Source organism: Mycteria americana, chromosome 6, assembly GCF_035582795.1.
Source record: "Mycteria americana isolate JAX WOST 10 ecotype Jacksonville Zoo and Gardens chromosome 6, USCA_MyAme_1.0, whole genome shotgun sequence".
Taxonomy (NCBI): Eukaryota; Metazoa; Chordata; class Aves; order Ciconiiformes; family Ciconiidae; genus Mycteria; species Mycteria americana.
In genome coordinates, this window is record NC_134370.1 from 6,557,077 (window position 1) to 6,573,591 (window position 16,515).

Here is a 16,515-nt window from a genome sequence, read left to right on the forward strand (position 1 = left end):
TCTGTGGCAAATTCACACAAATCTAGCATAAAACCTTTCCACTGCTAAAAATGTAGTCCTTTCCAGACTCATTTTGCAGTGCTTTCATGTGATTGAAAGCGAGGGATTCATTCCTGAAGAAAATTATATAGTCTGAAGAAAGCCAAATGAGAAGAAAATGTTCCCCCAAAACAATGTCAATATTCATTTCTATCTTTTGTTTCTATATTCCAACCATTTAGTATGGAATTATTTTTTAAAGAAAGAAGAGTAAATACAGTTCCTTCACTTTCCCAAAGCAAGGGAACTAATCTATTTGGATTATATGTTTTGTTCCTCTTCCTTTCATTCATACACATGTATGGCACATGTCACACTACCATACACACAAGGACATCACTGTTGCTTTTAGAATATAATTAAATACTACATGCCACTTGTAAATGTAATGGAAGCTTTGATAAGAAAAATAAATCCCATTACCTGTTACGCACATTTCTGCCAGAAATACTGGATTTTAATTCCCAGATCATTACCCTGCCATCACTGACTATGAGAGCTGCAGAATTCTCATTCACTGGGCAACACACCATACTGAAGGGTCGAACTGTTTTTGTTACCCTGATTGCATCACACTGACTTCTTAAATCATAAATCAGCTCCTGAACAGGGTCTGGATCTGTAACATCAATGTCCCCACAGAGGACAAACAATTAGAATGGAAAACATACGATGTGATCAATCAACAGAGGTAAATTTGCAGAATGACTGAGCTCTTAGGTTGAAATCCACATGCTTCCTGTGCAACAATTAGGAAAAATAATCAAAAATAATACACTGTTGATCTTGCTGTATACAACACAGCTTTGAAAAGTTCTCTAAAATGTAACTTTGTCTTTAAAATATCTTACTCCACATGAATCTTGCAAAACCTGAAAAATTACTGTTTCATATCTGGGCAGAAAGTGCATCTGCTCTCCACAATCCAAAACTCATTTGGTTTATTGGCAAACCTGGAAGCAAGTAATGTAGCTCACTAGAAATTACCAAACTGCCAAAGCCAAAACAAACAAAACAAACTCTAACCAAAAAAATCACTTACCTACATTTACAGAACTATGTTTTCCCTTCTTTTTCTAGTCTCCTCCATTATATTTAAAAGGCCATTCTTTGTAACATTTCATAAGAGACAAAGGTTTAATAATTTATATTTTAATCTAAATTTAAGCCAGTGTCTTAGTTCTAAAATCAGTTCTTCCAATTGACCAAATTATTTCCAAAACCTTGTGTTTGCCTGAAAAATATGTTTTTTCTTAAAGATAAAAGAATAAACTAATCATATTTTATCTAAAACTTTCCTGTATATGTGACTGTTAAGCCACTTCATAATTAACGTATTATTTAGTGATAAAAGGATTGTCAGGATATTAATATCTTATTTTGCACTAAATTTCAGGGAAGTCAAAAACAATTTTGGGAGAATGCAGCATAAATTTAAATTTAATGTATAAGAAAAAAAAACACTAGAAGGGCTGTAATTCACCATCCTGTATGAGGCATGATGGTTAGTATTGAGGCATTTTAATTAATACTTTAACACAAAAGTTCATTTCTGGACATTTTTGACACAAAACTTACCTGGCTCTTCATTTGGGGTTCCAGTTACACTGCAGTTAGATCTGCGAACTCTTAAAGTTATACAACCGTTTTCATGTAGGCAAAATAACCCATCACGCTGAAAACAAGGAATTACCTACATAAAGAGATACCACATTATATTGGGTTATTAACATTTCATCCTTTGCAAAGTACACTGATGTATCCTGATGTATAAGTAAGTCACTAAAAATGTTACCATTAATGTAACACTTCAATGAATTTCTTTAGCTACAGTACTTGTGACTAAGAATGTGACTAAGGAAGTCAAATAATTTGAGAAATTCATTGAAAATTTTTGTTTTAACTGTTTGCTGGTTTGGGTTGGTTTTTTTTTCCCCCCTAAACATTAATGTACTCATATATATTATTTTTAGCTATCACTTTAAAAAAAAAAAACCACCACACTTTTTTGGTGTCAGAATTCTTAATTCCAAGAGACTAAAGATGCTTCAATAAGACCTCTGACTAGACTTAGCTGTCTAATTAAGCAAAGGCAGATGCTCAGAGAACGAGTATTAACTTGTGTGTAAGCAGCTTCACCACCAGGGAACGAAATGTCCTTTTTCCACAGCACTATTTCCACACTGGTAACTTTTGTAACGCAGCAAAATGAAGTGGGTTTGCTGCAGACTTCAGAAAACTAAATTAAACAATGCTTGGTTCAGAGGATATTTTTCCCCCTTGTGAGCTAACTTCTTTTCATCCTCTGGAACTAACCAAAACACAACTATCAGTGGGTCATGAACTTACATATGATCTTAATAAACTATTACAATGATAGAAACCAATCAAATTTTCATTACCTGTAGGAAAGGCACACCTGTTCTTTCAATTGCAATCACACCCACTGTCTGATTCACTTCCAAGTCAAGAATCAAAATTTCTCTGGGATACAATAACAGCATGTAGTTTCTTTTGGAAGGCAAATACGACAACTGAAGACAATCGTTGAGTGTTACAGATTCAGCACTGCAAAACATCCGATATAAACTTTAATCAAGTTCACTGTCAACAAATACTTCAAGTTAAAAATAAAATTAGCATTATAAATTTTCCTGCAGCCGCATTTTTTCAAGTATTCCCTATTTTCATCACTAGGGAACTGTAGATTTCCATTTAATTGCTACAGCAGTGCAAAGCATCACTGACCTTTAAAAGACACACACTCTGTTGACTTTTGTCTAAATAAGATTATTGAGTAATTTTAAAAATAATATGTAATTCAAATGGAACAAGTGTAATTCTTGCACATCTCGAATACAAAGCAATTCAATTATGAACAGTGCTAGCTGCCCTGACATTTACTGGTATTCACGGGAAATTACCCTTAAACATACTGCTTACTTCAATTTTTATATTATTATGCATATTACTTCATTTTGAAATGAATAGAACTAGCCTATCAAGAATACCAGTCTTCAAACTCAAAGAAAGTAGCAAAAAGCAGGAACGTTCATCATTTGGTTGATTGTTAACAGGAGATTGGCTGCAAGGTAAAGAGGTTCATTAGGTACACGCAATCCAATGAACTGTATTTAAGTCACATTGAAGAAAAACATCCTCACGCTGTGCTCAGGTTTGAAGGTCTCAACTGATGTAATGTATCATCCCTTTGAGGGGTTTTGTTTGGTTTTAATTTCCTCATTCCACCACACGCTAAACCCCCCTTACACTCTTCTTGCGCCTCATTCCTTGCTTCCGGAGCATTATTCACCTTTCCTCTGCAATCACTTTCCTGACAATCTCCCACTCCTCTTCCCTCAAAGTTTCCCTAAACTAATATAAAACCAGATAAACCACTGCTGCTACAATTTTTTCCTCCCCTTTTCCCGTTCTGCTCTCTTAGGGTGTTCTGGATGGAAAAGGAGGGAGAAAAGAGAAGACTATCATACCCTTAGCAATATTCACATACAACTTAAAATGCAATCAGGAGAATGCAGAAACATGGTATCTTTGTTGATTTGCTGTTACTACAGAGCATACATATGGCTGCAGCAGCATGTGTACTGTCTCAGTATTTGCAAATCAGGTGTTCTGTTCGATGCAGCACAAACTAGGCTTTACAGAACACAAAATAACAAGATCATGCCCTTTAACTTCATACAAAAATCACAATTTCTTAAATGATTACCAGAGGAAGTATCATCAAGTCTTCTCCCCGGTTTGCAATTTAAAGACCTTATTCAGAGTATAAATTTCGTATCTGCACTAAATTTTGGTGTCAAGTGCTAACTTATAATACAGTCTGATTAGTTTGTTCTCAAATTCGCTAGACGGTCGAGAGATACTTTTATTACTCAAATAGAAAGTACAAAAGGAAAAAAAGAATTACACCACACAAAAGAAAGTGGTCTAGAGAATTTCTAACAAAAAAAAAAAAATCTCAAAATGCAACATCTTTAGTTTTAAAAGGTCAGAAAATAGACAAATGTATAAATTCTAATTTTATTTATACACTATTAACTTAAAAAATGACTCCTACTGCAGTATCATGTACAACATCAGAATGACAACTCCTCTCAGGTATTAGTACTTACAGAATTTTTATTCTCTTACTATACCCCTTCTCACTCCACAATTGAAATTAATTACGTTAGCCCATTTTCATAATTTTTTTTTCCCCAAGAAAGATGTTTCTGAATTTACATCTGCATGAAAATCTGTTAGCAAAGGGAGAACATTATGTCATTAACTTATGTAAAACATGCTGGGATGATATGGCTGTTTTTATGAACAGAACTGGAGGAATGACTGTCAATGTTATATCCTTACATAATGTCCTCATACAGGACATCCAACCATCTGCCTACCCCAATGAATTTTCTTTTTTAAAACTAATTATCTTATAGACATTAATATATCTATAAATATACAAAACATTATCTGAGAAGAAATATTTGCAACCTACCTTGGTTTTTCATTACTGATTAAGATTTTTACTTTATCAAGGGCCTTTTTGGCCCCCGTAGCAGCAGCCAGCTTGTTGTGAGAAGGACTGGAATGGGGACTAGAGATGTAAACTTTCTTCCCTGAGCTGGCAGGAGCTTTGGAAGGAGAGAAGTCGGAGATGAACACTATTCCTTCACTGGTGAGCACTGTACAAAGAAAAACAATTTTTTTAATAGCAAAATACAATCTGCAGTTTGATTGTGGTGTTTGTTCCATTTTAATGAAATTTTGGAGGGGAGAAATGCTAATAACTTTAATAATACTGTATTAGGTAGAAAACTGAATTCTAGACAACAGGCACCTTCTACTGAGAGAGCTGCAGATGGTCCATTACAATTAATTGTATCCACAAAACTCAATTTTTCAAAATTAAGTCTACACTAAAAAAATACTGTGAGGATCACTGGCAGAAACTTCTTGTTTCTTCAGTACAGTTATTCTCTCTCATCAACTATTTTTCTTTAAGCTTCACAATGCAAATAGAAGGCAGGGTTGCCCACATTGGCTATATCACTGGTTTTTGTTCTCATGCAGAGCATGGCTCAAAGAATCATTAACTCACATTATTTATGTTGCAGCGTAAAGATTCAGCTAAGCTGTAAAGATGTAGCTAAGATTTTACTACATGTTTATAAAAAAAAAGTTATTTTTTAAGGTTGGATGGTATGGCAGATAAAAAAAAACAAAAAAAGACAACCACAAAGCCTGGAAACTGCACTGTCTCATTATATCAGGAGTGATCGAGCTAAATTAAAGAATAAAATGGTGACTCTCATTTCTTTTAGTTTCTTTCTGCTAAGATGTCAATAAATCTGCACTACATCCGCCTTGACATTTGAATTGCTTCTGAAACTGATGCTCACACTCTATTCCTTTAAAAAAAGTCCTTTCTGTTGAAAATACCATTTATTCTTGGTCTACTTATTTCACTGGATTCTCCCTCAGCATCCCATAGCTTTTTATGTCAGTTTAATAGGGCTCTCTATACTTGGCTGCCTCCAGCTCCCTATCTACATGCTTTGCACCTTCTTTATAAAGTCTCAAACATTTATTTTCAGATCTCTAACTTCTCTACTCATGCCTACTTTTCCCCTCCCCTCACACAATGGCATCTTATTTTAGAAGATTCCACACTGACCAAAGACTCCCCTGTCTTTGTTTTGAGACTTCTTCTTGGCATTAATGACATTATTCTCTCCAACACATTACTTTAATCTCAATATTAATATTTTAGTTTAACATTTTTCCTGGTCACCCTTAATCATGTCACACTATTTTATACATGCAAACTTACAAGCTAAGTGTGATGGATCAAAGGGGTCAAATGAAAAAGACAGAATATTTTCAGCATAACTTTTCTTCCAAAGTTTGGTGCCTGTGTCTGCATTCCACAGTACAATATAGTTAGGTGGATGAACGGCAAGCAGTAAATCTCTAGAAGCATCTTGATTCCACAACCACTGCATGTCTGTCAAAGGAAAGAAGGAACAGTGAAATTAATTTTCAAAAAAAGTTCATTCTATTTTAAAACTATTTTTCTTCTGTAATACCTCATCTTTAAAGAAATGAATACTGACTTGTTAGTAACAAGATGTTTCTGTTTCACAATTCTAGAAAATAAGTTCCTTTTACAGCCTGAATTTATGTTTTTAACAAGTAGCAATACACTGGGTTTATGTTTTTAACAAGCAACAATACACATGTCCACACACATGCACACAACCCACATCCAATCTGAAGAAGTCAGATCTTTTCATCCAGTGAATTCCTACCCGAAACAACATAGTGTATTATACAGAACCACTGCAGAGTCAAAATGAGAAGAACCATACAACATCCCAATTAATATTTGGGATGACACCATGAACCATACACCATCCCAAATTAATATTTGAGACGGTATCAGTATTGGACCTGGAAACAAATGTCTTCACTTCAAACACTTTTTAACAGAGTCTTAAGTTTAAGAGTAAAATGCAACTGACTGTAACACACAATCAAGAATACAAGTGCAGCACTTAAATGCTAAGTCAATCTGAAGAGGTATGGCTGCCAGTCATCACAGCTGGGCATCATTTAAACATTCAAGATAAATGGACACAAAAGACTATGTTTTCTGTCAATAAGAACAGAGAGCCACCTCAGTTACTAGAAAGGAGCTGTATTAGAGCTACCTACATGCTCCATGGGGCAGTGTTTTAGACAATAAAATGGGTCAGGCAGGCAACAGATGAAGTCCCCCCAGTCCAGCTCCTACCGCTCACTGCATGACCTCACCAAGTCACAGCTTCTCTACAGCATGTTCATATATACTAAGTTGTTGAAAAAACTTGCTTCCTCAGCCATTCTTCTGTTCTATCAATTCAGCTTTTTCAGAGCTGGTAAGTGCTTCTCACTGGGTTTCAGAGAAAAAAAAAAACTGCAGCCATGTGTGTCCTAATCAGTTACACTGTAAGTTAACTCCTTCCCAGGTGAATGCACAGTTTGGATCAAATAAAGAAGAGTGCCTTACACTGAAGCACCACTTTTCTCCTCATCGAAACAGTGAGGCTCCAGCTGTTATCCTACAAAGCTGTTGCAGATAACACACAGAGAACCAGCAGATCACTCTGGTGCTCAATCTCTGTATTTGCACCATTTTCTACAGGCTTGTAAAAAACAGCCAGGGGCCTCAGAAACAGATGGAAAGGAAAAGAAGCTGCTTTTGTTAGAGGTTATTGCTGAATTAAATCAGGGACTGAGGACGGAACAGAATTTTAATTCTGTTGCTTATCAACTTCTTTTCTTGGCCAGCAGATTGGAAAGCCTTCATTGGGTCTGAAAACCTGGAGAAATCTTCAAATGGCATGGTCAGAACTCCACCAAACATTCAGTGAATTGGTGTCAGGAGTAAATAAAAAGCAATTTATAACACACACACGCAAAAGAAATAAAACTAATAAAATTAACTGCAGTCAATAGAATAAATTTTCAGTGTCCCACTATCAGAATTACAGACTTACAATATTGTATCTACTTTCGTAGGATTTATAAAAACAGAATAATAACAAAAACGAAACAACTTAATTTCATAAGGGGGCTTTCATATAATAGAATTCAAAATAAAAGACAGGTATAACATAAGCCTCATCACGTTCTTAAAATAGTCCAAATAAACTATAAATTATTCTTAGAAATTCATTATGGTAGTTTCTCTGGGAGGGGGAAAAAAAAAAAAGAAAAAGAAAAAAGTGTTCTACATTTTACTTCAGAAATAATTTCTAGACATATTGCTGGTATGGCCTGCAGTAGCAATAAACAGAAACCCAGAACATGCAGCAGAGTGTGGAGACGCTGCTGTACTGGGGAGTTATCCCTCCCAGCTAATTCTGAAAGAGGCGGTCCGATGCTGGAAGCAGTCCACTTGCAGAATCAGGTCAGGTATTGGAAGCAGACCAGCCACAGTAGTGCAGCCACAAAGCTAACCAGATTCCAGTGCTCCAGCCAGCTCCTGGTCAGCTCTGTTAGGAGTGGTTCCAATAGACAGAAAAGTGCTACCACAAGTAATTAAAACCAAAAAAACAAGTTTTACAATAGTAGGAGAGTACTACTATCACCTAGAAACTGCACCAATTAAAGCAATAGTAAAAATTATATTGAGTGTGTGATGCAACAAGGAATGAAGTCTAGATCTTTTGATTCCCTTTTTTGAGTTCTAACCACTACTTTAACTTTTTCATTGATGAAGTTCAAGTTGCTAACTAACGAAAGGGAGCATTTGATGGATGACACCTTACTAATAGATGAGCACAAAAAGAAGCAAGGAAAAAGACACTTAATTATTCCTTTCCAATATATTCTCTTAATTGTGTTATACCTGGCCAGTGGCTACGTTTTCTATTCTCTATCCTTCATCAGACCAATTAAGATAGTACTGACCTCTATGCCAGGCTTCTAGATATTTCTGCCTCTAGCACAAGCAAACATAAATCTTCTACAGCTTACAACATCATAAATGCATAGCCCTTTTCTCCAGGCTTTTTTGTTTGTTTGTTTGGGGGTTTTTTGTGGGAGTTTGGTTGGTTGGTTCGTTTTCCTTTTGTTTTTTACTTCCCCCAGAGACATGTAAAATCCCTGAACAAGATCATGATTTTTTTTCTGATAATGGCATAAAGAATCTTCAAACATCCAGCTGCCCAGAACTGTTCGGTAGAGTTTATTGGGTATTTTTCAGCCCCTCCCAGCTGCACTGGGCTACCACCCACAGAACAGAATCAAAAGCAGCAAATACCACCACTAAACTATCTTCTCAAATGAAAGCCAAAACCAGTTATTTATACTGTCTCAAAATTTCCTCTTTCTCTTGACTGTTTGTGTTAATCCTTACCATTTATGTCCACTTAATTACACTTGAAACCTAATTCAAGTGTGGCATACTCAGTTTCAAGACTTCCTACCGCTAACTCCAACTATATGCAAAACCTACCTTACTTACAACTGTCTTCTATGCTAAAATTTGCATATCTTGTCCTTTCTCCATTTCACTTCTCACATCTTAATATTGCTATCTATGCATAGAAAAGCCTCCCTGCTCCTATGAATCAGACAACTGCAGAGATGTTCAAAAAACACTCCTCTCTCCAGTTACGTTGCAAGCGTATGTTACTGTGCTAGTATATTTGATAAGAAGCAGCTATATAATGAACTATCTAAATAATTGTCAAAGTATATGTGCACAAGCAAAACTCTTAACTTACAGCAACGTAATACTGTTAAAGTACCACAACACTATAGCTGACATTAACACTCAGGTGCAATGCAAACTGCATTACATCCCTAATTCAAAAGCAGGAAGATGTACTTGACTATTATTTCAATCAATAACTTAAATAAAAATAGATTGTAACTTTTTCAGAAGATCTTGGAAAATATTACCATAATGAATTAAATCTCACAGCATCCCTCTGGGAGACAGCAAGTCTTAAGTTTACACAGAAAATGAGTAGACAAACATAGAGAAGGCTAGTAATAGTAATCCCATAGTAATCCCAACAGTAAAATTCAATGGCAGAACTGAGCATAGTTTGCAAAACCTAGGTGATGGATTTGTACACAATGCTCCATAAAATAACTTCCATACAAACATCATGCACTATTGTTACCTTGAATTGGTTTCGCATGTTCTTGTATTTCACAACGAGCTGTTCCTGTTGCCACATCCCATACAATTATTTTTCCAGTAACATCAGCAGAAGCTAAACGTAAAGAATATGGAGAGCCAATATTGTGATGGTAATTTTCTTTAGCCCACTTAACCTGAAGATACAGATGAAAATTGGTCAAAGGAGGCAAACATATATAACAAAGACACCATACTTCATATTTTTCAGATTGATAAACAAATAATAAACAACTCAACAAAAAAGCATAGTAATAGTTAGTGTTAATAGCATCTGTGTAAGCATACCTTTAAGCTACCATCAGTTGTGCAAATTTAAGGTATGTTGCAACTGTGCTGCATGGTTGGTAGTTTCAAACTACATAAGTCAACAATCCTTGTTCCTGAAGCCAACTACAACAATCCATAAATATATGCTATGTATATAAAAAGTTTACTCAAATATTTAGAAGAAACTAAATTACAATTTTTAAGGTTCTGTGGGCATCTACAAACCTATACCCACTGATTTCCAAACAAACGAAGGTTGAAAATTTACCATCCAACTGTTACACACATTCTAAAACATGTCATTTTCCTAACCTGTCAAATATAAGTATATTATGGCATTGGGGAGGAAGGAAGGTTAGTCTTTCATCTATATGTTGTCTCATGCCAAGCTATTGCTGACATTTGCTATCTTTTTCATCCTTTCAGCATGTTGCTACCACTGATTTCCACATACCACTTTCTGGTTTGGGATTTCAAGCTGCACAGGCTTGCAAGTTGGCAATACCTACAAAAAATATGTGTCTCGAAATTTGAAACATTCTGTCTACAAGTCCCTGGAGATTATAAAGAGATACCACTGACTCCTTCCTTATCTATTCAATATGGACTTGTTTTGCTATCTGCTTTAAAGGTGAACTTCTGCCCCCGAAACACTGAAGACAATAACAGAATAAAGAAACCTTAATGCTAAGCTAATGGGAATTTACCTACTACAAAAATGACGCTGTAGCTAGCTATCTGTGTGCTGTCACAGTATCTGACAGGGAAAGGGTAAGGCCAAACACAACACTTCTTGCAGATGTTGAAAGTGTGACGTTAAAAAAATAGAAACAGAATTATCATTAGGCACCACTAACTTTGCAACATGGATTAGATTTATAACAGCATTCAGGGCACTGTAGCCACCTTTGTGCTACCCCTCTCAGAGGGGTGATCAGGATGTAGCTGAATAAATTAAACAACCACTACACATGCACAGCAAGCAATCTTCAAAGGACTCTAGCTACAAACTCAAAGTGTGCTTCTATCAGAATAATAAAGAATTCTTAGGAGAGTCTCCTCTACTGGCAGATTCCAGTTTTGCAATTCCTGATTCCTTGCTGCTCAAAAAAAATTACCCATGAGGATACCTGCATGTAGCTAGGTAGCTATTAAAAAAAAGTAATTATAGAAACCTGCAAAGCTATTTCTTCCTCAGTTAAATATATATTACTTTGAAGCAAATTCCAAGTCTGGAAAACATCATTTTCCAAGGGATGAGCTGTCACCAAGTTACGAACAACAAAAAGGAGACCTTTAACACTATCAGTCTCAACCAGAGCTCATGCAGCTCTCTCACACCGTAAGCCCTCTTCTCTCATTGTAGTCGCACTGCTCCAACAGAGTCCTCACACATGACCTGATCCCTCTGCTAAAAGAAATTCTTTCCTTACTGTACTGCTCACTGCCTCTGTACCCTGACTTCAAAATACAGCAGCATTGGTCAGAAACAGGAACCAGAAGTGAAGGTTTTTTTTAATTTTCACCATCTATGTCACCTGATTTAAAGAACCTTATTATCACTGTTTATTAATATATCAGAACAGACACAAATGAAATTTCAATTCTCAATCAAAAAATTGTTCCTGTAATTACATTTTATTTTGTAAAAGCACTCTTTCAAGTACTCTTTGTAAAGGTACAAAAAAAAAAAATCAGATATAATCCACTTCGTACAAAGTTATCAGTATCCCACAAACACCATATGGACATACGGACAAGTAACATGGATCCATTTTCACTGAAACCATTACCTATTCCAGACACAGTTATGACAGCCAAAGGCCAGGAAGTATTTAAAGAAAAATAGTTAAACAGACAGCAGAAGGATTATGAAACAATTGCTTTTCTCTTTGCTTTTTTATTGCAGATAGTGGTATGTTTTGAAATTTTTCAAACCTGAAGCATGAGTTTTGGGGGAGAAGATCCCCTGTAGACTGAGTTTGCTGGTGTGAACCTCTATTATAAAGAGTTTAAGTCAGACATACACAGCAGACTTCCTACAGATCCCCTCCAGCTTACTTATGTTCTTAGCATTTACAAACAAAAAAAGAAGCCAGTTAGGAATTGAAGAAAATTTCTTTGAAATGCACATAAAGGTGTCTGCAATGGTCATGGCCTCATAATAATTTCTCATATAATGTCTACTTCTTAAAGCAGAACAGAACTTCTCTTCATTCCTCCTCCTCATCAGTCATTTTCTTACAGTCTGTTTCTGGTAATAAAGCACTGGATAGCAGTTTTGAAAAATTATCTTATAAATTATATAAAAATTATTTGGACTTCAGCATTTGGTTCCCTATTGAAATAATGTTACTTCTCAAAGCTAGTGAATGTAACTGAAGCACATTAAAATGCTATCAAAACACAGATCAAAACCTAATTCTGCTACAACTTATTATCTAAGCTATGTGGAAATTTTAAAGCAGAGTCATCATTATAGCTCCATACCGCTTAAATTTTCTATTTTTTACACAACTGTATACATTGGAATTGATTTGTTCATTTTAGAGGGTGGCCTGAGAACAACTGAGGCTAAGGGTATGCTTACCCAAACAAGGTGCCAAAAGGCAAGCAAAGGTATTGATTCACAGAGTGCCACTCACTCCGTGGTTGCTGTCATGTACACCTTTGCTCTGAGATAACCGAGAAACCACCTCTCCTTATTTAGAGTCAGGTAAGTTGCTTCACATTTGTCACCAGAGATATTATTCATATCAGCAGCACAAGCCCTAAGCTGACAGCAATGTTTGGACAACTCTGACAATCCTCAAAAATCAGTAAAAAATTTAGGCACATACACAAACATGCTGGAAGAATGGGGTTTTGGTCCTTTGTGACATTTTAGCATCATTTTTAAACATGTCACAGCACACAAGTCTCAAAGAATGACATAAAGTATCTATGTTGAAACCTAACCCTTCCACCTTCCTTATTGCCAGTCAGTTTCAAAATTCTCTCTAATCCAGCAAAACTAATTCCTAAACTTTACAACCACTTTTAAAAGCTACAATGTCGTTATCTGCATGGCTCTTGGCCAAGATCTTGTATGGATCTGTATCAGTTTTGCCGAACCCAATATTTTCACCCAGGATCTGAACGGTTTATTTATTATTATAAAAAAGCATACAACTGGACTCTGTAGCACAGAAATACATTACACTATATAAAGATACAGAAACACCTGTGTAACTCCTGAATATACTGAAATTTCAAAACCACTCACCAAAAAATTGAAGCTTTTAGCATGCAGAAAGACATCATCAGAACATGATGGCTCAGAAGTCAGTAAATTATCAAACCGAAAAGCAAAATAATTGTGTTTACTTTTAATAGACCAGAGTGACCATATCTGATATAGTATTAGTGTATCTATATGAAGATGGTCTATTTAAAGAAAATTACACATAGGGAAAAATAGTGTGCAATTTCCAGAAGGCACATTCAAACTTTTTCTTTTAGTACAAAAACCACCAAAATCCCCCTATCTAAAGATCTGTTTTTCTTCACAAATTACTGACTGCCTTCTCATATAGCTTTTGAGCTAAGGAGTATCAAACATTATATCTGCCAGCCAAACACTCCTCTAAACCCTGACTGAATCTGTCATTCTCCACAGTCAAAGAAATGATGTATCAAAGAAATACATCCTGTTCCACACTTGACCCAAAGTCAAACTCTCTGCAATTTCAAGTCAAGGACCTTCAAAGGAAAGTACAAGTACCCTACACTTAAGCTTAAATTTTAGCCATTTTTTTATCACTAAAATAAATGTACGGTTTTGTCTGCTATTGTTCCTTTTCTGTAGGTAAGAACAGAAGTAAAAACTTAAAAGTAACTTTCTAGTCAAAAGGTGCACTGGCTACCCCCACAACAGGAAAGATCAGGAAGGGCATCAACAAAGAGATTCATTTGATATTTTGTAATGTCATTTGAAAGTCTGTCATGTCAAGAGCTTTCTTAGAAATATTTCTGTCTGTGTTCTATAACACTACCAAATGTTTCTATATATTCTATACCTTCTTTATATTCTATGCCTTCTATAAAGGCATACCATCGACCTCAGCTCAAATTTCAGCATGTATGGTTTGATTTAGCTGTAAAAGAGATCATGTAAAATACGAGTATGTCAAAATAGATTTTATGTGAAAATCAAGTGCAATATAATGTCAAGTATTTACAGTGATTTAGAAAAATAATATATACACCGGAATCAAGTAATATACCTTAAAACTTGTACGTCTCACCTTGACAACACTAGCTTTGTGTCTTTCCAAAACCTGTAAAGTCTGAGCAGTATTGGCATCAACTATCAGCACAAGAGAATGACATCCATATGCAATCAAACCTTGCCAGCCCCTAGAAAAGCATACATCATCATCAAACAAGCAAAAAAGAACAAAAAGCACTTCACATCAAGAATGAAGCTTTTTTTTTTGTACGTTGAGTGCTCGCTACTAGACACAAACATCAAACAGTAGAAACTATTTAATAACATAAAGCTCAAAAGCATTATAAAATGCCATTGCTGCACTCTCTGTTGAACGATTTGCTGATGGAATGCTAAGCCACCGCAAAGCACCTCTTTCTGTCCATCTATAAAAATCTTCTGTAAATTTAAGACATCACATAGGAATTCATGAAGAGCATTCCCAAATTTTACATATATTACCTGCTTACACAGGTAAGCAATATATTTGCAATTATATAATTAATTGCATCCCTTTTTTTGAGACAAAAAAGGAGCATGTGAGCAATGATTACAGTAATAGTGAAAATCTGCTGAGGCCTGTCTGACTTCAGGAGAGGTTAATGCAGCCACCGATGACAATTATAAAGCTACGGTGAACACCAAGCAAATGGGAAGTCAAAGGAGAAAAACAAAGTTTCAAACTAAGAACTTCAGAGAACTTCAATGTTCACTGCTTTGCAAGCTGACAAACGTAAAGGCCACGGTTTTCAAAAATTACTTGGTTCAGCTACTTCATTTTATTTTCTCTCCCTAAGATTCAGCAGTATTAGGTTAACTGCTTTTCAGCACAGGTGGGTGAAGTCTCTGCTCAGAAAAATGAGTACAAAACCCAATATATGTACTGGCTTTGTATATCAACTCCCCACAAATAACAAATAGAAACCAGAAGAAGCTGCTCTGATCTCTACAGTTTGTTGCACCAACGAGCCCTCTGCCCAGAGAAGCAAATGTCACTGCCAGAAGGGACTGGGCCGTGCTCTTCTATGACCATGGCTTTGCTCTTGCTTGCGAGCTGACAGCAGCAACTCCACAGAGCTCCCCGCCTGCGCCCTGCCAGCCTCTCCAGCTAGGAAAGGGGAGAGGACGGGGATGTCAGCAGCTTGCACAGTGCCTAGCAGAGGGAGGCTCGCCTTGGACACAACAGCACAGCATGCCCATTTCCAGTCACAAAAAAGGAGCGGAGCGTTTGCGGTGACCGCCTTGGCCAAGACGGCTGATAACGATTCCCTCGCAGGAGGGCACAGCCGGCTCCCCAAAAGGATCGCTACCACCGCTTTACTGCACGCCCGGCAGCCGCCGCCGCTGCTTGAGCCTCGGCACCTGGACGTGTGGTACGAACGTCCCGGTTAAAAGCGCGGCCCCCCTGGCTGGGGGAGAGCGGCCGGCGGCAGACCCGGGCAGGCAGCGGGGCGGACGGCCCGCGCCCTGAGCGGGCACCGAGCCGCGAAGCTCAACCCGCGGCGGGGGAGAGGCGAAGGAGCCACGGGGCGGCCCGGGGGACGCCGCGGGGAGAAGCCCGGGACACCTCAGCCGCCCCTCTCCCCTCCCCGACCCGGGGGTCCGCCCCCGCTCTCCCGCGGCCCGGCCCCTCACCAGTCCGCCGCCCCCCTGTTCGGCGCGCTGAGGGCGCCCGTCAGGGTCCGCGCCGGCAGCTTGATGTTCACCGTGAAGCGCTGCATGGCGAGGCCGGGGAGCGCCAAGCCCGGCGGGGCGGCCCGAGCCGGGGAGCCGGTGGCCGAGCGCGCCGCAGCCCGGCCCAGCACCGCCGCCGCCGCGCAGGAAGCGCCGCCTCGGCGGTGCCGCCGGTCCGTGGCGCCGGGGTCCGCCGGGGCCCCGCGGCTCGGGAACGGCAGTTCCGGGGCCGGCCACGCCCGCCGCCGCTCGCAGGGCCTGCGCTGGGCCGCGGCGGCCGGGCTGCCCCGGGCCGGGCCCCTCAGCGCGGCGGCTGCCCGCCTCCCGCCGTCTCAGGCACCGGCCCGGGGCGTCTGGTTTCCAGCCCGCCCCACGGTGCCTCCGGGCGACGCCAGAACAGCCACCCGGGCCTAGGGACACGGGTTCTGCCTCGCTGGCTCTAAATCACACAGCCTGGACGGAGAACACGGCGTGGGGATGCCAGAGGCCCGTCTGCCGTGGCTGAACAGCTCCAGGGAGACTTGTGCTTGCTGACAGTCTGAGACTGGGGCACCCGAAGTCACCTCAGCATGCAAAG

General features: G+C 38.5%; 1 protein-coding gene across 4 annotated transcripts in view; it reads right to left on the reverse strand.

Moving 5' to 3' along the window:
- Positions 1-16,163, reverse strand: part of WDR11 (WD repeat domain 11) — a 47,247-nt gene extending 31,084 nt beyond the window's left edge. For 3 of the 4 annotated variants that reach the window (XM_075504429.1, XM_075504428.1, XM_075504427.1), the window contains exons 1-8: positions 15,900-16,162; positions 14,302-14,413; positions 9,729-9,882; positions 5,882-6,055; positions 4,547-4,733; positions 2,442-2,607; positions 1,618-1,732; positions 463-658 (exon numbers count right to left, since the gene is read on the reverse strand). In XM_075504429.1, coding sequence (XP_075360544.1) covers positions 463-658; positions 1,618-1,732; positions 2,442-2,607; positions 4,547-4,733; positions 5,882-6,055; positions 9,729-9,882; positions 14,302-14,413; positions 15,900-15,985 — 1,190 coding nt within the window. In that variant the 5' untranslated portion in view covers positions 15,986-16,162. Of the gene's footprint in view, positions 1-462; positions 659-1,617; positions 1,733-2,441; positions 2,608-4,546; positions 4,734-5,881; positions 6,056-9,728; positions 9,883-14,301; positions 14,414-15,899 lie in introns of all 4 variants that reach the window. The other variant, XM_075504430.1, reaches the window with a different exon arrangement.
- Between the last annotated feature and the right edge of the window lie 352 nt (positions 16,164-16,515).